Genomic DNA, 23,482 nt, shown 5'->3' on the forward strand with positions numbered 1-23,482 from the left:
GGTTACATTTGTCTACATATCCCAGTTTCTGAATGGCTGTCTCAATTGTGAAAAGCCTGGGAAATTAAGATGAACACAGTAAAATCACCAGAAACAGAACATCTTGGTCAGCTGCAGTATTCAGTGGGATGAAAGAATCACCCTAAGGTGATGCAAATGTTAGTTGTTAATAAAATCAGTGCATAACAATTTTATCTTACTTAACAAACCGCCAACAATATATCTCAGCAAATGTTTTTTCCTCCTGCCCCATCCGGTCACCTGTGGGGTACGCCAAGGCTCCATTCTTGGTCCACTTCTTTTTCTCATCTACACACTTCCTCTCGGTGATGTCACCCGCAGACATGAGGTCAACTTCCACATGTATGCGGATGACACACAAATCTACTTCTCCTCCTCCAGCTGTGACTCCCAGTCCGCTGATGTCCTGCCAGATTGTTTAACATCAAGCCCTGGATGAGTACAAATTTCCTGCATCTGAATGCTGGCAAGACAGAAACCGTACTCTTTGGCTTCCGTCAAAGTCTTCTCTCCTGTAGGTCTCAAATCCGCAACTTCCCCGGGCTCTCTCTCAGACTAAGTGTGCAACTTAGGCATCAGGTTTGATTCCCAGCTTTCCTTTCTACCCCACATCCGTTCCCTGACAAGGACCAAATTTTTCCACCTCCGTCACATTGCCCGCCTCCATCCGTACCTCACAACCAACGCAGCCAAAACCCTCGTCCACGCCTTCGTCACTTCATGGCTGGACTATTCCAATGCCCTCCTCGCTGATGTCCCCAGCTCCACCATAAACAAAATTCAATTAATTAAAAACTCCGCCGCTTGGATACTCACCCGCACAAAACTCCACAGCCCCATCACACCAGTCCTTACCAGGCTACACTGGCTCCCAATTACCGAACGGAACGTTATCAAGATCGTCCCACTCATTTTCAAATCCCTTCATGCCCACATACCTAATCTGCTTAACCCCACTCCACCACTCGCTGCCTCTGCTCAGCTGCCTCCTGTTTGTCGCTCATTCCCTCCGCTCCACCATCGGTGGCCGTGCCTTCAGTCACACTTCAAAACTCTGGAAATCTCTCCCTCAATCACTCCACCTTGCCCCTACCCTCTCCACTTTCAAATCTCGCCTAAAGACCTTCCTTTTTGATCGTGTTTACAGTCACCTTCTCTCTCCCTCTCACACTGGCTCGGTGTTACACTCCACCACTGTCAAGGGCTCCAGGAAGCTACCCTGCATGAAGGGCGCTATATAAATGCAAGTTGTAGTTGTTTAACGACAGCAACACCTACCTGCTGTGCAAGGCTTCCATGCTTTCCATGAATTTGAGCTTAGTTGAAATGGACTCTTCTAACTCACCAGCCTTAAGCAACTTACAGACTGTCAACTAACACTGTACTACTGGAATGAAAATCTGTTGTTTTAAATTAAATAACTCGAGTGCGCATAAAGATAGTTTGGTAACTAATACCACTATTTATTGCACAAGCTTAGGCAGTACTAATCCTGTGGTGAAGACACAATATGGAAACATTCTGGACTATGGGGTATATAACTGTTCTTTTTACTGATGAATGTATAAGTATTTCTAACAGTGTATTAGATCTACACCTCCCATTAAATTCAGAACAAAAATTTGATAAAAGTTTTTCAAAATCAAAATACTGCCAAGCTATCAGAGTACATGACATTGGATATCCTTTTCTGGTTAAAGTAATATAATCTTAACATTGGTAGAGTGTAGTCGTAAGGATATATACATCACAGCAGGATTTTGTGGTTGGGTGTTCTGAAATCAATCACTCAAAAGGCAGGCTGCCTTCTCACATGGTCTGAAATATCTTACCAGTTGGAGAGTAAACTGAAGCGTCTCAGTGGTCAAAACAACGAATGTACATAAGGCAGTAGAATAAGAAACTTTAAAGGTTTTTAAAAAATTTGAACAAAACCCTGAAAATTAAAAGGATTTGGGATAATTAGGATATGACACTGAGAAAATCTAGGTGAGGTCAGCTAGATAGAATAATGCTCTACTCCTGCCTGAAACTCCTATGTGCTAAGGTAAGCAACAATAAATATACCAGAGAACCCTCTAGTGGCCACACTTCCTCAACATAAAGTTACAGTATTGTAACAGTCAACAGTATGAAATGTACTATCAGACCTACTTATTTATCAGCTGCACAGAAAGCCAAAAATGGCTGATCATTTCATGTCTTTTGTTCTTCTTCAGAAAAATAAGTTGCAGGAAGCATACAAACCCATTTCATTCAATCACTCCAGCGCACATAAAGGTAGTTTAGTCATTAACTACATGCAACACCACGGCAAACATGCAATTGTGTAAACTAATTTCTTTTTCCCCATTCAAAGTACTGAAATTAAAAACAATATCTGACCATGGAATGCAATGTTTGTAATATTTGAATGAAACATCAGGCAATAGATTTATACCAAACACCCACTTTAATCGATAGGAGCAAGTCAACCAAATTGAATTCAGCAGCTCACTGAGCTATTGGATCAATCGATGACTTTTATTCTACAGACGTCTGCATAATGGATTATAGAACCTGATTTTCTGAAATGCATTTGGATCAAGAAGATGAGTGTGTGGACAGGAATAACCATCTGAAGAGGGCGGATTTTCTTTGGTTTGAGCCAAGTATCTGTCAGGTTGGTCAGAACTCACATTAGTGCCTTATCTTAAGCTTCAGTATGAAAGCCTTCAGGGTCAAAATTCTACTGAGAACTCAAGGTTCTGTTAACTATGCTCCCAAAGTGTTGATCATAACAATGCTCGTCAAATTGAACTTAGAGAGTCAAACTTACCTGAGGACAGAAAACATCTTGGCCATCTTGCCGATTGCCCGAATCTTGTTCCTAATGACCTCTTTACGAGCAGCAGCAGATGCACCTAGCAAGACACAAGGTTTGTTAATTTCATTGCAATCACTCATTCCTTGCTACATATCCAACCCAGTTTTAGCCTCAGAGTTTCAAGGCCATTACAAATTGTGCTATCACCAGCTCAGATTTTCACCAGGGTACCTTGAATATAATTCCCAAGCTGAAATGACAAATCTTTCAGCTGAATCTAATAATGTGGAGCATTTTTGAGCAATACACAAGTACCCTTTCTCCAGATTAAAACCTTGAAATGTGCACATTTGTCAATGGGAGTAGGTTATTCATCAGTCTATAAAGTCTGTTTCACAATTTAATTTAGACCATGGTCTTTTCCCACCTTTTTTCATATCCCTTAATTTGAATTTATTCATGTGTTGCCCATTTACTGCAGATTGAGCGGGTCACTCCATTCATACAAGCCAGGATTCAGTTTTCACATGACATTTCTACATGGACCTTCCCCAACAATTGTAGTGGACGTAATGGACAGGAACAAGTGGTGAATTGTGATGTTAAAACAAGGGCTGTGCATTCTTTTTATTAGAATCTCCTTTTTGCCAACTAGTTTATATTTTTACAACACAAATGTTTTCTGTGGCATTCGTTTTATATTTAGTAATTTGAATCCTGGCATATAATATATAAAATGACTATTAGGTGCTTATACTGTCAAACCTCTCAGTTTTCATTCATGGGATGTAAATACAGTTTTGGATTCCTTTCTGATCTTCAGACCAATTTAGTTTACATCAGCTCATTAGTAAGCAGATCAGAAGCAATGTGCTGTCTCAGCATCACAGTTACTGCCTGAAGTGGCTTGAGATTTATTCTCAGCAAACCTCAGGAGAGCCCAACATGAAGAGAATGAAGGTTGCTGAATCAAGGTCTTGATCACAGAAATAATTAAACAGAAATTCAATCTCAGTTCCCTCCCCCCAAAAAATTATTCTCTAATATATTACTAATGTATTCAGAAGCTGCCTACCAGAATTTAATCCTTATTTTAATTACAATTCTTCAGGATATGCAATTTTCTAAAAATTATGGCTGACACAATTGAGGGGTAATAGCTCTATATAATAATACTTGCATTTAATATAACGCCTTATCACTTCTTCGAAAAACATCTCAAAGCACTTCACAGTATATACCGTTAAGTGAATTGAGTGTATATGTTGTGGGTGAAACGAGGCAGCCAAAATATATGCATTCTAAATACATGTTATTTACCCAGAATATCCAAATAAGAATACTGCAAACTGGTAACATTGGCAAAGTATCACAAAGTGTACAACTATCGTAATTTTTTTTAAAAAGGTGTATGTGATCTGAGCATCTTAGATAATGGCTTTTTGTTTCTCAATGCAATGAGAATAACTCTCATTAGAAAATGTCAATTTCTCGATGTGTTATCATTTGCAATCATTATTTCCTGCCCTGCAACTCAAATCCCGAAAAGGCAATTCAGAAAGAATTAATAATAATTCTTCCATTGTATTAAGTAGTCAACATAGAGCAGAAAGAACTGGTTTTGGCCTTTATGTATAGATGGAAGTCTTAAGAAATGTATTAACCTTGTATTGATGATCTCTGAATGGGACAGTACACACAGTACTACTAGTCAATGAATAGTATGGTACAAACAGTACCAGTCACTGAATGGGAAGGTGCTAGTCGCTGTGGTGCCTTTTGAAAACCTGATTGTTACGAGCTCAGCGTCCCCAATGGCATCCCTTTTGTATTTGTGCCAACACAGGCATTGAAAGCCCTTATTAACCCAAAACCTTTTGGGACACTTTCCAAGTATTTGATATCAATTAGAAGCTGCTCACAGACAGAATACCAAAGAGAATTGGCACCCACTCATCTGATCACCTCCAGTATGTGTATTAATATGGAGTCCTGTAGCTTAATGGTTAGAGCACTTGCTTCATAAGCGATAGAATCTGGGTTTGATTCCCGGTCAGGGCTAAACATTGGGTGACACGCCTCTGTTTACCTAGCAGTAAATAGGAACCTCTGTTCCACACGCCTCTGTTTACCTAACAGTAAATAGGAACCCGATTGGTGGATTACTTTTCCAGGGGTAATAATCCCTTTGAAAAAAAAAGAAATTAAATTTTTAAAAAAAAATTTGGTTATTCAATCCACGACTGTTTGTGTGACATTGCTGTGCGCAATTGGCTGCCGTGTTTTGCCCATAAAATATACAGTTAGTTAATTTTTCAGTATATTCTGTGAAGCACTTTGAGGCATCTCGAAGACGTGATAAGGCGCAATATGAAACACAAGGATTATTATTATTAACATAAGCTTATTGTTTTTAAATGCTTTGGATTTCCCTGAAGGCTCCTAGGCATACAGGCTCATTAACAAATATCACTGCATTAAAATGGTTCAGTAATATTCCCACGTGAAGACAGATCAGCAGCTCTATTCTGGGATTCTTTCTAGACACACAAACAAATCGACTCTCCACAAGCAAACCAACTCTCCATAAGCAATTGGCTGTGACTACTCTGATCACACACATCTCTCCAGGTCACCATTTTGTGTTTGTCACCATAAGTTGTGCTCTGCAATTGGCTAGGACTTGCTCAACTGACTCAACTAGTGAAGCAAGTCCAAGAGGCAAACAGCTCAGGGATATGAGGCCTTACACTTTTAAAGAATCCAGTGTTCAAATTGTTGGAGCCAGCAGTTAGGTATTAGTTAGGCTGTTACAATCCTGCTCTGTATCATTTAGAAAATGAGGATTAGGTTATCAGTGCAAATTTAAAATTGCTGGGTACCTTTAGAGGTAGTAAAAGCTTTGGAATGGACAAATCAGAAATGGGAGGCCAGCAACTTTTGGGTTAAACATTTAGCAGCTTGACTTAATTTATGCTGGTCAAAATCTGAATTAAATTGATTATATCCAGCTGCCTTGTGAAACTGATAACAGGGCATAGACAAATGGCCCAAAGCCTCAGATTACAGGAGCATCTAAAAGTGTAGCTTGATCAGCTGCTATGTCTCAAACATGTTTTATTGCAGCCACTCCTGAGACTTATTCCTACAATATCTTGCCCATACACCAATAAAACTTGAAGCACTTTGTGAGATGATCTCCTAAGATGAATATGTGGTATAAATTCAACTTATTGTTGATGAAGCCAAACTGCGACAGCCAAAGATCTAAACCACTGAAAACTCAATTCAGCACAAGTGCAATATATTAATAATAATAATAATCCTCGCATTTGGTATAGCGGCTGTCACGACATTGAAATGTCCCAGAGCGCTTCACAGGATTTACTGTAAAATGTGTACTTGTAGTGAAATATTAATTTCAAAGACTTGCATGTTCTTGTGTAAAGACAGAATTTCACATTGGTAAAGTTATTCTTTGTAGCTTTATCAACGTGTTGTCAATGATTACATCACTTGTGAAACACCTATTCATATCTTATATTTGTAACAAGCACACCAAACCCCATGGTACTAGAGCCAAGACCATTTTTGACCATTTTCCTGGTTTTGTTGCTCTCAAGTCATTTAATTAGTACCTTTCTTCTGGCCATAAATGAGCTGTTCTTCTCATGAGAAAGTCCAGAAAATAAAGAGACAGAAAGATCAGTAGGAAGTTGGAAGGATGGAAACAAAATAGATAGAAATATCTGACAGAACCAATGGAAAATTAATGCGTTTAAAACCAAACTCTGTGAAAACAGAAGAAAAACAGATTAGATCAAGGAAAAAAAAGATTTAAAAAAATAACTTTATGGAAAGGTGATGAAAATAAAGAAGCAGTGTGATAAATTGTTAATTTTCCAGTGTCCTTTCAAACAGGTTAGTTGAGTCCTTGACAGTCATTTTGTAAGTAATGTAATTACTGTACAAAGAGTGCAGATCACTGGCAGATGCCTGATCGAGATAGTCTTTAATGCAAATGGATTTGTTGTCCACAGTGATAAAGAAAAATGAACAGACATGAAATATTACACAGATGAATGTTGTTAGGGCCATATCACAAAATCCAGAATTCTTTGCAATATAATTTAAAAAAACGACTTATTTATAAGGCTGGTGCCCTAAGGACCTATGTCTGGCTTCCTGTACTGCACATTGCATTAGTAGGTTTGTTTGCACTTGCTGTCAATGTACAAGCTCACTTGCTTGCAGTAGTAATTTTGGCTGCTCATTGGATCAATGTACAACCTAACCTCAGACTCCAACCATAGGAAGTTAGCCTGCATTTTCGTCACGATGTGCGTTCAAAACTATTACCACAAGCAGGTTAGATTGTGGATTGCATGGCTTGGGGCACAAGCAGTGTGACAGTCGAGCCACCATTGGTGGTCGGGCAAGCAACATCACTGTCCCCACACTCTGGAACTCTATCCCTTAATCCCTCCACCTCACCCCCTCTCTTGCCTTCTTCAAGTTCCGTCTGAAGACTTTCCCCTTCGATCGTGCCTTCGGCCACCCTCCCACCTCCCCTGCCCTCCTCCCTTTCTGACACCAACTCCCAGCTCGGGTCCAAAACCCCTGATTGTCCAGTGCCCTGGGATGTCTTTCCAACTTAAGGGCGCTATACAATTATAATTTGGTGGTATTGTCATATCATGACCTGATGAGTTCATGGTCATTTTTAGTGCAGAAACTAACAAGCTTTCAACACAGATTCACAATGACATGGGTGTCATCATGATTAACCTGTAATCTCACCCTGTTATAGTGTGGGTTGGGATTTTATGGCCCCAAACTCAACGTGTTTATAACAGGGCTGCACTGTATGAGACATTTCCTCATAGAGGAGAATTCAAAGCGTTGACCAATGTTTATCCCCCACTGTGGTAAGGAAATTAGGACAATTTGTACAAAAGAAAGCAGATTGCTGATATAGCCAAACAAAGAAAGCAGAAAACAATTAAATGAGCATTAAAAAAAATGACAAAAGATGAAATAGGTATTAGTGCCGTTAGAGAGAATAAGGTAGAAAAATCTTGAGGACACAATACAATTATTAGTCCTGGCCTTCAAGTGTGAGAGTAAAGGATCTTTGGCTTAACTTCTGTTCTGCACAAGAGGACTTTAAGCACAAGCATTTGGTGCCATTTCAGACTTGCTTTCTTACCATCAAAGCCGTCCTCCCCATCAGTCATCAGTTCGTCATCGGAGCAGATACTTAACACATTCACCAACATCTCAGTTACTAGAAAGACAGGACAAACACAATATCAGCACACTCTGAGCAGCATTAAGCAACTCTGACAGACAGGATGATTGATTTGCCCAATTGCAGAATTTGAGGCATGAACAGAAAAAGATGATCACAAACATATTCCTAATGTGCACCGATTTCTGTACATACAAGGCTTGAATGCTCTGTGCTTTACATATAATTTGCCAATCTATTACCAACCAACTTGTGTCATATTGTGTACTTTGTTTCGTTGACATCACACAGAACATACTTGATGACAGATTGCTGGTTAACAGTGTACAATGGCTATACAATAGAGTTAGAAATCATTTTAAAAAATGCAGCACCAAAATGCTCTGTTCCTATAAATCCATCCACAGGTCTTCAAAGGTACACCCACTTACTCACTGGCCCCAAACGTTCAAATGAGATTGATGAAATTCATGGTATACTTCTTTGCAACCCTGACCAACTTATTCAGAGTGACCCAAAAATTGTGATAACATTATAATGTCTAATAAGTCTTAAAGAAATGATGATGTATACATATATATTTTAGAATAAGGGTAGATATCATGTGACTTTTTGGTCACCCTATATTAGGGTTGGTGGAAATAATACTAATAAATAATCCTTGCATTTGATATAGCACCTTATCATGTCTTTGAGACATCTCAATGGGCTTCACAGAATATACTGCAAAATGAATTGACTGTATATTTTATGGGTGAAACGCGGCAGCCAATTGGGGAACAGCAGTGTCCCACAAACAGTCATGGTTTGAATGACCAATTTAAAAAAAAAATGTTTTTAACAGAATTATTACCCCTGGAAAAGTGATTAGCCAATTGACTAAAAACCGGGTACCTACTTACTACAGAGGCGTGTGGAGTAAGGAACTTGCCAATATTTCACCCTGCCGGGAATCAAACCCAGGTCTCTCGCTTGCAAGGCAAGTGCTGTAACCACTGAGCTACAGGACTCCACAAGTGTGGAGTTAGTTTGATTAGGTCATTCAGATTGTATCAAAAAGGTCACCAGCCACCACTGTTCCAGATGCAGGGACATTTCCATGTGTAGGTGGCATACCTTAGTCTCACTCTCTTAGACAAACAAAATCTGATCCTAGAATTAAGTGCCAAATCACCACTTGAACTGCAACCCATCCTTCCTCAGCCCTGCCACCCATCTTCACCCCTCCCCACTTCCCGCCCTCTCCCCCCTTCCTTTTGAAATGCTCCTAAAATCATGTAGTGTATTGGTTAGCATGCTCGCCTCGCAAGTGAGAGGACCTGGGTTTGGTTCCCTGGCAGGACGAAATCTTTGGCAAATTTTCTCACTCCACACGCCTCTATTTTAGCTAGCAGTAAGTAGGAACCCAGTTGTTAGTGGATCGGTGGTTTGCTTTCCAGGGTAGTTATCCAATATATTAAAAAAATGCCACTCAATCCACGACTGTTTATGGGACATTGCTGTGCGTAATTGGCTGCCGTGTTTCACCCACAAAATACACAATCAACCGACTTTACAGTATATTCTGTGAAGCACTTTGAGACGTCTCAACGATGTGATAAGATGCTACATTAAATGCAAGGATTATTATTATTATTATTAGCTATCTAACTCTGCACGCTGCCCACATACAATGCTGAGCATCAAACCTTGGCCTCGTTGTCTACGTAGCATCTACATACCAAGGGAACAAAACCTTATCTAAATGAACCAGAGTGACCTGGATTTTGTAACTACTTTGGCAAAAGAGCTTCGGAATGTTGCTATGGAATACAAACATACAGTAGCAACACCCCGGCAAAAAAATCTCTTATGCAATGATTTGGACACATCAGTATAATTTGATAGCAAGCAGGTCATATACTTAACAGTATCTGGCTTTCCTCTATACCTGCAGAGGATAAGCAGTATGAAAAACCCCTTCGTTGCACTAAAAGAGTGTTATTTTACACTTCACAGAGAGAAACTGCTGGGTACATCGCAGCTGGCATCCAAATGTAAAGAAAGTGGGGACTTCTTGCAGGCTTTTTTTTACAAAAAGAAAACATTTAGTACGTAATAAGCCTTCTAGCACAATGCTGGAGATGTAATGTTTCATGCGGAGTACCACTTTGCTATTGGCGTTGATCTCAGCTCAGAATCATTGGAGCAAATGAGAGTAACAGAACAGAACACAAGTTTGCTGCAAGCTCATGTTCACACCCCACAAGACAGGCAACGATTGCTTTCTTGCTGCTCAAAGATACTTAGTAAGGTACAGCAAATTCAGATTGCATAGCACTGGGCACACGGCAGAGAAAATCATTGTTGCAAATGTATAGCATTATACAATGCATAGATATATTTGGAGAAAAATATGGTGCACGAAAGGGGCTCTGAATATTGAACATATCACTTTCAATTTCCAGACATGGGAGGGTGGGGGGCAGGGTGGAGAGGGAAATAGCAAGCAGGTTTTTAAAAAAATCTTGTAAAAATCTCCAGCTTTTGAATACAAGTTTACCAATGAAGAAGGTATGATCAATGATGTTTGCAATACACTGACTGGACTACATTGTGTTCAGTTTTAGTCAAAGTTCCATAAAGATAGATACATGGAAGAGAAAGATATATGAGAACATGTACAGATAATATGAACACTACTGGTGCCACATGTGAAGGGAATGGGCTATGAAGAACGATAAGAGATTGAAAACATTATATGTATATTAGACATTAAATGATATAGATTAAGGCAAACTCAGACCAATACTTCAAAGACAGGGAGGACACTGAGGTCAGAGAACATCTATGCAAATCAACGTGAAGTAAACTCACGAACAGAGGTTAGGAAAACCGCTCATCAAATGGTTACAAATGTTTGGAATCTCCTGAGCACAGAGAACAGAGACTAAACAAGAGTTACTCAGTTCATGGAGAGTTTATGCAATGAACATCATTGGGCCAAAAGGCTTTTTTCTCATCCTGGACTTTCATTATAATTTGATATAAATCCATCTATCAGACATACAAAACATGGGTGGGGGGAAAGAGTAGGAATAATGTAAATAAAATCACTAAACAGAAAAAAGGAGTCAGATCAGTAAATCAGCACTACAGCTAAGAGGTTACTAATAGATACAAGCAGAGCTTGTACAGATTTTGTATCTTACTGTGTATTTTGTGGGTTCAACACGGCAGCCAATTGCACACAGCAATGTCCCACAAACAGCCATGGCGTAAATAACCAATTTTTTGGGGGTGATTATCAGCCAGGACATCAGGACAGAGAACCTCCCTTCTCTTTTCGAGTAGTGCTGCTGGAGATCTTTAACGTCCGCCTAAACAGGCAGACGGGAACTTGGTTTAACATCTTATCCAAAGGACAGGACAGCAAATTCTGGAAGTCTAAAGCTTGATGTTATAATAGGAAGAAATGGGGCCGGTGTCCTGGAAGGACAAGATCTTGTGGTCTTTTGATAAAAAGTACTTCATCTGCTGCAAGGTATTCAAAGACTTCAGTCAAAATTGCAGTTATTTATTGAGCAAATGACAGCTGAAGATTCACTCAATTTCCCAATTTGTAAAGATTCTCTGGCGATGAATTTTTGGAGCAAATTTAGCAGTCAATTCAATAACACTTACATTCAAAATTGTCATTTCCAGAGAATCTTTGCAAATTGGGAAAGTGGGTGAATCTTGAGCTGCCATTTGAAATTTTGACTGAAATTCATTCACATAATGTGCGAGGTGACAAACCAACAATTTGTCCCCAGCAGTTTCGAGAACAAATTGTGCAGATGTGAAGTGATGTCGGTAAAAGACAGGAGATCACACAGCCTTCGCTGTCATTGTCGAGTTCTGAAAATTCTGCCAGCTTTCATTTCTGTTCCAGGAAATCTCGGATCTCTGGAAGCAGCTTCACAAATCTCTCCATAAGCTTCTTGCGACCTAGCCAGTGAATATTTGGGAAATACGCCATCACTGCATATTTCAACTCAACCTCCTTCAGCAGTTCCACAAGTTGCCTGTGATTCAGAGCTTTTGAACGAATATGGTTGACTGTTTTAATCAGCACGTCCATCACATCTTTCAGCGAGTCAGAGGACATTTGAGCGCACAAATTCTCCTGATGAATAATGTAAATTGAAAGAGAACAGCAACTGCAGCTTGCTATTGATTTCTGCCAAATATCACTTCAGCTCAGTGACCGAGCCAAGATTTTGTCCAGTCATTGCCGATGCACCATCAAGAGTGACAGATGCAAGTTTATCGAGTCAGACCAAATTTCTCCACAACTTCCCAGAAAGCAGTAAATGTGTCACAACCTTGTGTTCGATCCCTCAGCCCATCAAGGCCAGCAGTTCTTCCCTAATTACAAGGTTGGTCGGGATGTATTGCACCCACAACACCAATTGAACAGTGTTGCAAGTGTCACAAGATTCATCCAATGCCAAACAGTTGCTGAGTTCAGTCTTCAGCTGAGATTCAATGTTCTTGGTAAGATCCATCAAACTTGTGCAAGTTCCAAACCTTTTTTGTTGTTTATACAACAACAACAAGATTACATTTATAGCGCCTTTCATGTTGGGAGGACACCCCAAGGCGCTGGACAGTTTACAGCATTTCAGACCTGACCTGGGGTCAGGGAGGGAGAAGGGAGGGGAGGGGAAGGGGGGTGACCGATGGTACGGCCGAAGAGGAGTGTCTTCAGGCGGTACTTGAAGGAGGCTAAAGAGGGGGTGAGGCGGAGTGATTGGGGGATGGAATTCCAGAGGTTGGGGCCAAAGTGGCTGAAGGCTCTCTTGCCAATGGTGGGGCGGGTGGGTCGGGGGACGTGGAGCAGGCCGGAGCCAGCTGAGCGGAGGGAGCGGTTGGTAGGGCGTTAGGAGGTCACAGAAGTAGGGTGGGGCGAGGCCATGGAGGGCTTTGTAGGTGAGGACCAGGATCTTGAACTGGATCCTCTGAAGGATAGGGAGCCAATGGAGTCAGGTGAGAGTGGGGGAGATGGGGTCATGGAGTTTGGTGCGGGAGAGGACATGGGCTGCAGAGTTCTGGATTATCTGCAGCCTGTGGAGGAGGAGTTGGGAAGGCCGACAAGCAGGGGTTTGCATAGTCGAGCCTGGAGATGATGAAGGCATAAACAAGAGTTTCAGCGGCCTGAGGGGTGAGGTAGTGGCGGAGTCGGGCGATATTACTGAGGTGAGGGAAGGCAACAACAACAACAACAAGATTTCATTTATAGAGCGCCTTTCACGTAGGGAGGACGTCCCAAGGTGCTGGACAGTTGGGTCAGGACCCGAGCAGGGGGGAAATGGTCAGGGTGAGGGGAGGGAAGAGAAGGAGTGAGGAGGGTGTAGAGAGTCGAGAGGGGAGCTGAAGGCATGGTCAAAGAGAAAGGTCTTGAGACCGGCCTTGAAGGAGGAAAGGGAGGAAGCAAGGCGAAGGCACTGGGGGATGGAGTTCCAGAGCCTAGGGGCTGAGAGGCTGAAGGCCCTGCCACCGATGGTAGGGCGGCGGATGTGGAGCAGACCGGAGCCAGAGGAATGGAGGGTACGGGCAGGTAGGTAGGGGGATAGTAGGTCAGAGAGGTAGGAGGGAGCAAGGCCGTGAATGGCCTTGTAGGTGAGGATGAGGAGCCAGTGGAGGGAGCGAGGGTGGGAGTGATGTGGTCGCGGTGTCTGGTGCGGGACAGTACATGAGCTGCAGAGTTCTGAATGACCTGCAGCTTGTGGAGGGAGGTGCCGGGAAGGCCGGCGAGGAGAGAGTTCCCATAGTCCAGCCTTGAGGTGATAAAGGCGTGGACCAGAGTTTCAGCAGCGTGAGGGGTGAGGTAGTGCCATAGTCTGGCGATGGTGAAGGCAGAGCGAGTCAGGGCTTGGATGTGGGGAAGAAGACAGTTGAGGGTCGAAAAAAACACCGAGGTTCCTGACTGGCTTGGTGAGTTGTAGTGTGCAACCATGGAGGTTGATGCTGCCAGAGCCTGAAGTACTGAGGCGCTGACAGGAGCCAATCATAAGGATTATACTAAATTAACCTGAATTGGCCACACTTTTATGTGCAATTGGTCACATATGGCCAGTGACCAACGTATTGAACAACTCAAGTTTAGAGGGAAAAAAAGATTGGCTACAAAACCTTTTATCTCTGTACATTCAAATGACAACATTTTCTTTGTTGTTTTGTTGTTTATTAACGGCTAGCTTGGTCTCTATAGATGAATGTTTACATACCTTTCTCTCCAACAAATGGCAACGACCAAGTGAACACATCCATAAAGTTGGGCAGCCAGTAAGGATGTGGGGAACAGTTAAACTGTCGGATATTCATGACATTGTTCTCGTATTTCAAAACTGCAGCTGTGTAAAAAAAGAAAGGAAATTTAGTAATTTTTTTCTCTCTCTGCACACTGCACTTCAAGTTCTCACTTTTTTTTATCAGCCAGGTGTCTGACACACGTGGAAACCCATCCCCCTGCTTAAGCAAACAGAGTTCCATGCATCCCACCTAAACATGAAAAATCCTGAGATATTTATTGGACTGAAATGCTCGGAGGGACATACCCTGTTTACCTAATCCCAGAAAGTACTAGGTTGGCAAGAGCCAAAATTGGGGATCCCAGAGGGTGGGTTGGGGTACTGCTGGAGTACCATTCATAAAATAAACAAAATATATAGACTTCAAACCATTTGGTCATGTGCTGCTGCAATTATAATAGAAACGGACTACAAATGTACAATTACATTTAATCTCACTGCACAAGCATCCTTTGGATGAGACATTAAAATGAGATATCGTCTGCCTGTCCAGGCTGTCGTTAAAGATCCAATTCCAGTACTCAAAAAGAGAAGAGATTCTTCCAGTGTCCTGGCCAACAATCCCCCAAATAAAATTGGTCACTCACTCCATGGCTCTTTGTGGGACACTGCTGTGCACGAAGTGACCACAATGTTTCCCCACCAAATACATCCTGTGAAGCGCTTTGAGCCATAAATGACTTGATAAGGCGTTACATCAAATGCAAGGATTATTATAACATTTATTGCACAACAACATTGAAATCAATTGATAGGTCACCTTAAAAAGGTAATCAGTATGACACTGAGACTTATGTCAGCACCTGTACAACCTAGGTGAAAAAAAGCCACTTTCGAGAAATCATTCACAATATTAAACTAAATTATTGATCTTTTTGGCACAAAAAACACAATTTTAAACCTGCAATTCCCTCCTTTGAATGAATTCCAAATATTCAAGAGCTGTCTACCTCCTGGAACAGAGGAGACAGCATGAACTGAACATCTGAACTGAAACAACTTGGAAAATCCTATAATATGAAAGACAGACACAAGAATGAGGCACTTGTAATGCCAGAGTTCCTGTTAATCCAGGCTACAGACTATAATCCCCAAGTACACTAGAGGTCTCTGTACCTCCATCCACTTGCACATTCCACTGAAATGTTATCTAGCCTTTTTCTGTTAATCCAGTGATAACTGCCAAAGAAATTTCAGATTACTTTAACAGGAATAAATGTATTTTCCCTCTTCCATTAAATGCAGTTGAAATGGGGGTGAGACCCTCTCCACAGATACCCTCCCCGCCCCAACCCCTCCTTCACCAGGCACTCATTTCACTTCATAGTGACTCAAGCAGCAGATCTAGTTTAAACATCCCTGCAGCAAGCGATTCACACTATAACGTGGAACCTCAAGTTTGGATTCAGACGGTCACAGTGTATTACAGTACAGCAGTATATCTGAAGGATGTTCATACCTCCACTCCGTCCCCCCACATTATAATCATAGAATTATACAGCACAGAAGGAGGCCATTCGGCTCATTGTGTCTGTGCCGGATCTTTGAAAAGAGTTGTCCAAATCAATCCCACTCCCCCGCGCTCTCCCCATAGCCCTGCAAACTTGTCCTCCCCAAATAATTATCTACTTCTCTCTTAAAAATTGTTAGCGAATCGGCTTCCACCACTCTTTCAGGCAATGCATTCCAGATCTGAACAACTCACTGTGTGAAACAATTTCTCCTCATCTCTTTCTTTTACAACTATTTTAAATCTGTGCTCTCGGTTACCTACCCACCCACCAGTGGAAATAGTTTCTCCTTGTTCACCATCGAATCTCCTCATAATTTTGAAAACTTCGATTAAGTCTCCTCTTAACCTTCTCTGCTCCAAGGAGAATAATCCCAGCTTCTCTCGCCTCTCCTGATAACTGAAGTCCCTCATTCCTGGTACTATCCTGGTAAATCTCCTTTGCACCCTCTCCAATGCCTTGACATCCTTTCTAAAGTGTAATGTCCAGAACTGAAGACAGTACTCTAGCTGAGGCCTAACCAGTGTTTTATAAAGGTTTATTATAACATGAAGCATGAAATAATTCAATAGTTTACTCTGCCTCCCCATCATAAGTATCCAAATCTGAAGCAGAATCCTGAATCCTCAAAGCTGCCCATTATCCTGCAGAATGCCTTGCATGAGCAGTCAGCGTAAAGGCTGTAATCTCCACCAAACTCAGTCACCTTTACCGAAATCAATGCTTTGAAATGACTGACGTACATCTGGGCTAATCCACTCATAAACCTGGCCGCTTCTGTTGCCATGGAAATGCTAACACTGACTGAATCCCAAACAAATGGCAACCATAGCCACGGACTGGTGCAGTGCAGCACACAGGCTGAGCAGTGAATGCAAAAGTGTTGTCTGTTGATTTGATCCGTGTGCAGCTCTTGGCAGACAAAAGGTTTTTGTTCCAAAATTATTCACTGTGGTTTCACATATGCTGGAAGTACAGTACTTCAGGATGAAATTCACAAAAGTCTTGTCGCAATGCAAACATGTTTGGTAACAAATACATTTATGCAGTTACTGCTGGAACATACAAAAGGAAAGAAGAAGCTTGCTCTGGGGAAAGGTGAATTTTAATATCTTCAACACACTACTGAATCAACATTGTACAGTATTTTACATTGTACATTTTAAATTGAAGTACTGTACTTGCAGCAACTTTGCACTTCTCCTGGAATGTTTGACATAAATCTACTTGTGTATTATTATTGTTGTGTATTACTATTATTATTGTATAGTGTTCTTCAGATTTGCTTCTCTGAATCCTCTGCAGAGCTTATCTGATGCTTTGGAGTTTAATCTTGTACCTCTGTGGGGTCCAATCCGCTGCTTAATGAACTCCAGCAAACCCGTTTTCATAATGGGATTTTCATTTTTCATTATAAGTGTGGTTAAAAGGTTTGCTAGTGTTAATGAGCAGCACGGGTTAGATCACTGTACTGTTAATTCACGGGGGTATCCAATATTCACCCACATCCAATTTAACAGTCTGTTCTGGAGGACTGCAAACATTTATATTTAAAGAAAGACTTCTTAATGCACAATTCTCAAACAAGAACACAGTTGTGCAACTCAGCTGCGAATACAGTGGCTGCTGCAAAAACACCATGGCTGAATGGCCTCCTGATTTACTGAAAACATTGAGATTTCATGCTATAAAAGCTACTGGTGATAAAAGGAACAACAAAGCCAGTACTCTGGAGATTTACGGTCTTGAGTGTCCAACAATGGTGGTGTCTAATTGCTAATAGAGATGGTAAAGCAAATCCAGGATTCAGACTGCATTTATTTACAGAGCCCATCGGTGTTCTGGGTCAGTTTTTATTTGCGATATGGCAACATATTTTGGAATACTGCATCTGGAGTATGAAAAGCAAGGTGAATGGAGGACAGAAGGCAGGAGTTTATCCTGGACTTCAACCTTCAGAAACTGACAAGGGAATGAGGATGACGAGATTCGGCACTGAGCAAATAAATAGCCGTCCAAATATTGGACAAACAAAAGCCTGGCAAACAACACTGGAGTAGCTTCAGCATCCAGCTGAACATCCCAGTGCAACCAGCGTAGGCACATTCCATATACATATCACAGGTCTGGCTCTATGGCAACAGTGAACGCATGTTTGAGCCAAGGTTCTGTAAGCTGATCAGCAAACTTCGTGGCTATTAAAAGTAACCTTTCATAGATGGGTGTGAACTTATAGCACAAGTGTTTTTAAGTTACTTTGGTTCTATTTGGCTAAAGACAAGGCATTTATGGATGTGCTGAAGGGACACAGCATGGGAGAGGCTTAAGTGGAATGTCGAGGCTGGGTGAGAATCAAGCCATGATTGTCGAGGGTTACGGAGCCGGTGCAGGAGAGGACACAGACTGCAGAGTACTGGATGATCTGCAACCTATGGAGGGAGGAGTTGGTGAGGCAGACAAGCAAGGAGCTTGCATAGTCGAGCCTGGATGTTATGAATGCACACATGAGGGTCTCGGCGGCCTGCGATGTGAGGTGTGGGCGGCACGGAAACCTGATTAGAGGGGTTCGTGAAGGGAGTGGCGGGAGAGGAAGGAGTGAAGCTGGAAAGCAACAACTCGTTTCGAGGACCCTGGAAAGGAAAATGAGGTTGGCGATGGGGAGGTAATTTGAGAGCAGAGATGGATCCAGGGAGGGTTTATTTAAGGATAGGGCTGATGATTACCATTTTTAAAGGGGTGGGATTGGCGCAGGTTGTTAGAATATACACTTTTTGTATACTGCTAGAATCAATAGATGTTGTGAATGGGTTAACTTTTAAGTTAAGTGTGGGAGGCAAATGGACTGACAGTCATGGGATAGGACACATCTGGTTTTCTCTGTTTTTGAAAGAATAACGGACAGCTTTGAAAAAGGGCAGGGGGTCACCTCTTATCAGTAAATGACAACAAGCCCACAGAGGTAACGGTCCAAGGTACCAATCGACAAAGGATCTTGACTCAGCAATAAGTCGCTAGATTCTGACAGGGCCAACCGACAGAAGGCAACCCTCAAGAATAGCAGCTAACGAGCAAGTTGCTTAAACCAGAGGACCTCGGTACCATCCCAGGATACCGATAAGAAATAACCAGTCACTTAAAAGGAATGTACTGATGATCCCACCTTACAAAATAACAAGCACCAGATAACAGGGGTCTTAAGGACAATGTGTATGTGTGCTGAGGCACGTACACCCCATGACGTGTTCACGTGAACCCAGCATGATTTCGACCAGGTGATCTAATGTCCGCACCATGATTGGACAAACATCGGTAAAAGAGTTGTGATAACTTTGTGTACGGGGCCATTCCGGGCTGCAGAGACAAGGGTACGAGAGATGGGGCCGTCCCGGGTCGCGGAGACAAGGGTACGGGAGATGGGGCCGTCCCGGGCTGCAGAGACAAGGGTACGGAGATGGAAGACTGAGAGCCAGAAACACTAAGACTGAGGATATCAGATGGAAGATTGAAAGCTGTAAGCAAGAAGACTGAAAGCATGAAGAATCAAGCTTGTGTGCTGTAAAGACATAGTGTTGAACTCAAGATATCTATGGTGGTATTATTCTGTTATAAGATCTGTTGATTGTACAAACCTTTGGTCTAACCCATCGGGATATTGGGGAATAACGAACGAATAATAATAAAACAGTCTGATATCTGGTTGCAAACGGATTATGGTTGATTTTATTTTCTCACAAGGTGGACAGGGAGAGGGTTTTGATTGTCTGTGAGTAGAGGGGCAAGTGTGGAAGTGATAAATAAAGTGCATTTCTACTATCAATATACTCCATCAGACTGGAGGTGACAACCCAAGTGAGATATTATACTCACTGCTAGGAGTAGTGACTACACTTTCTAATTCTAAATGCATGACATCAAAGCTGATTATCTCTGTTTAATGTTCACAAAGGGTGTGTGAGAGAAAGGGTCAGAGACAGACAGAGAGAGGGAGAGACAGCCAGAGAGAGGAGAGTGAGACATACATACATACACACACACAAATGGAGACACAGAGAGAGGTAGAGACAAACAGAGTGACGAAGGGAGAGAGAGAGAGACAAACAGATGGGGATAGAGGGAGAGAGACAAAAAAAAGGAGGGAGAGGCAGAGAGAGAAGACTCAAGGGCTAACAATTCTGGGTAGTTCTAGCTTCTGAATTTAAGAATTTTTACACAGCTCTGTCCAAAATAGGAAACCAGTTTTCCGCAGTTTTTTTTAAAAAAAGGCTTCCAAATTAAGACTGCATTTAAGAATTTCCCACATTTGTGTGAGGTCTAAAATGTTAAAAGTCTTCAAAGTAAGACTCTGCAAAATTATGGTAATATTAGCAATTGTTTCCTCCGCCTCGCCCCCTCTCTTGCCTCCTTCAAGACTCATCTCAAGACCCTTCTCTTCAACTGTGCTTTTGATCTCCTTGCTTCCCCCCNTGCCCTCCACCCTCCCCGATCCTGACTCCCAGCTCGGGTCCGAAACACTGACTGTCCAGCGCCTTGGGACATCCTCCCGATGTGAAAAGCGCTATACAAATGTAATTTTGTTGTTTTGGATCAGATGGGTGCATGTCTGACACTTGCAGAACCCTTTACAGTTTATTCAAGCCAGACAGGATTCCAAATATATGAGACACCTACATATGGAAATTTCTGTGTATCTGGAATGGAAATCACACTCTTTCCCCAGAGGGGAGCACGTTGCTTACCTAAGTATGGGAAGGTTTTGGGTGCAGGTTGGCAAGAACAAAGACTTGGAGAACCCCAGAGTGTGTGTTAGAAGTTTAATTAGATAACCCCGCAGCTTTGCAATTGCCACCGCAATATTAGCAAGGCAAGATATAAGCCACAAACCTGCGACTGTGAATACTCAGTCATTTTTACCAATAAGTCTGTGCTACATTTCGAAGCCATTTTTTTAAAAAAAGTAAATAAAACCAGTGAATACATTTTACAAAGGATCATAAGGTTTCTAATGACCAAGTATTGCATCCATCCACAGAGCAATTGGTCAGGCTTGGATGAAGAAGACTCTTTCGCCCTTTTGACCTCATCCTTCCAAAACACCCACTCTACACTAAACGAGTCCAGGGTCCTGTCCTCAACTACCCTTCCTGGTAGCCTTTTCCAGTCATTAACTACCCCCTGGGTGAAGAGATACTTGATGTATTTGAAAGTAGTGTTCTAAATCTGATTACTGTAAGAGTAATAATAATAATAATCCTTCCATTTGATATAGCGCTTTTCACGTCAGGAGGATGTCCCAAAGCGCTTCACAGAACACACTGTAAAGTGAATTGATTGTATATTTGTGGGCGAACGCGGCAGCCAATTGCGCACAGCAATGTCCCACAAACATTCGTAGATTGAAAATGACCAATTTATTATTGTTTTGGTTTTGAAGGGATTATTATTAGGCTCTGTGTGGAGTAAGGAAACTTGCCCAAGGTTTCGCCCTCTGCCTGGAATTGAACTCAGGTCTCTCACTTGCAAAGCGAGTGCTCTAACCACTGAGCTACAGGACTCCACAACCAATCAACCATCCCTGGGAGTGATACAGTACCTATAATGTCGAAATACCTCAAAGCACTTTACAGGTAATTGCTGTTAACTGTCGTGTGTGTATTTTGTCGGCAAGCATGGCAGATAGCAAGGTCCCATAGATTTGAAGTAAATGATCAATGTATCTGGAGGATTGTAGGCCAGGACACTAAGAAAACTTTTCTTTAGTCATGGCATAACAAATAAATACCAAAAAATCTAAGAATATAAAAGGGAATGAAGAAAAGGCAGATAAGTGGGACTAAATGGGAGTGCTTTTTCAGAGAGTGTGAAGGCTGAGAACGAGAAGTTGGAAGAGAAGCCCAAATGAGCATTGAATAAGTGGCTTGAGACATCAGGCTCACTTCAAGCCAGCAATAAATGGAAGCATAAATGTGTAATTTAAATGTCTTTCACCTGTATTAAAGTATAAATAAATATGAGGTAATGTTGCAACCAGCAGATCCTAAAACCTCAAGTACTCAGTTTAGGGATAAAAAATTTTGTATATGTGAGTGGGCGGGGAGAGGAAAAGGGATTTCAGATTCATAAAGTTTATTTCAAGAGCAATTACATGACATCAGAAGCAGGTCATTTTCCTGCCATGATACAGAGGGAGGGGATGATAACTGTATGCCTTCTGGACAATGTTAAATCAACTTCAAACACATCACTGCACAAATATACCCCACAAGAGTTGCGCTAATTCCTTCCTCCACCACACAAATGATCTCTTTTTCTCCCCTCATTTCTTGAAGACACTGACTCGCATAATGTTCACTATCACAACAATCTGGTCATACATTCTCCATACAGCGCACCACCCCACTCCACCCTTAGCACAGGCTTAAGAGAATTACCAAGAGATCAAAGAGAGATATTAAGATGTTTTTATTATACACAGAGGGAGGAGGGTTGTTAAGACATCGAATACCCCTACCCAGAAGAGTTGTTGAGGCAGAATCTTAGCTTTTAGAAGGAAATTAGATAAATATCTGAACTGAAAAAATATGAAGAGAATGGGAAAAGTGAGGAGAATGGGACGAAATGAAGGAATTGACGTCAGCACCACTTGCTGGCCGTGTACATAATTCCACACACAGAGGCGGCGATTGGGAAGTTGGCCCTTTTTTCACGTTTCGATTATAACATGGTTTAAGAGAGACTGGACCCTGAAACAACGTTGTCCTGCGGTTGATCATTTATGCCAGCACTGAATAGAATTACCCTGACACTGCACGCATATAATGAGTCATTCGGTGAGACTAGAAACTGAAAGGAAGGATCCAATGTGTTCCGAGTTGTACAGATGAAGACAAATGAGAATGTCAAGATTGTTATTAGTCACTAACAAGTCCAGCGTTCCAAGATTTACAGCATTGAGTGCAGCCTGTCAATCCCAATTAAAAAGCAGCTTGGCAGATTTCTTAAGAAATCAGGAAACACCGAACACTAACATGATACATAATAATAATAATTCTTGCATGTGATATAGCGCCTTATCACATCTTCGAGATGTCTCAAAGCGTTTCACAGAATACACTGTAAAATGAATTGACTTTATAACTTATGGGCGAAATGGGGAGACCTGCACAGAATTTACAACTCTTTCCAGTCAGAACAAAAAAAGACGACAGAGCTTGAAAACATCATGTCATCCTGGCATGAAAGCCACACTACAAGTGTAAATTGTATTGTTTAAGTGTGCAAGAAGATATCATACTGTTGGCATATTTGTTCACCGGTAATATTTTCATGAAGAGTTTGTTGGTGTGGCATATATGCATTTAAAATCCTGCACATCCCGATCCAGATTCACATAGAATTAATAAATATGGAATGTTTAAATGTTGAATCCTGCCGATACCCATATCCGCATTGCACCCATCAACCCTCTCTGACACCATCACTTCTAGCCGGTTAGAGTGCAGCTTCTGCAGTTATCAGCAGGATTCATTATCTATGAATTCTGTGCTCCTCCTGGTAATAA

General features: G+C 41.7%; 1 protein-coding gene across 1 annotated transcript in view; it reads right to left on the reverse strand.

The window, feature by feature from the left end:
• The window catches only part of LOC103177620 (serine/threonine-protein phosphatase 2B catalytic subunit alpha isoform), a gene marked incomplete at its 5' end in the record, with an annotated part of 123,867 nt that overhangs the window by 12,282 nt on the left and 88,103 nt on the right, over positions 1-23,482 (reverse strand). Inside the window, 4 exons of the mRNA XM_042344241.1 lie at positions 2,840-2,924; positions 6,466-6,492; positions 8,037-8,114; positions 14,330-14,455. Of these exons, the coding sequence (XP_042200175.1) occupies positions 2,840-2,924; positions 6,466-6,492; positions 8,037-8,114; positions 14,330-14,455 (316 nt within the window). The remainder of the gene's footprint in view (positions 1-2,839; positions 2,925-6,465; positions 6,493-8,036; positions 8,115-14,329; positions 14,456-23,482) is intronic.

Source organism: Callorhinchus milii, unplaced genomic scaffold (genome assembly GCF_018977255.1).
Source record: "Callorhinchus milii isolate IMCB2004 unplaced genomic scaffold, IMCB_Cmil_1.0 Scaffold1, whole genome shotgun sequence".
NCBI lineage: Eukaryota > Metazoa > Chordata > Chondrichthyes > Chimaeriformes > Callorhinchidae > Callorhinchus > Callorhinchus milii.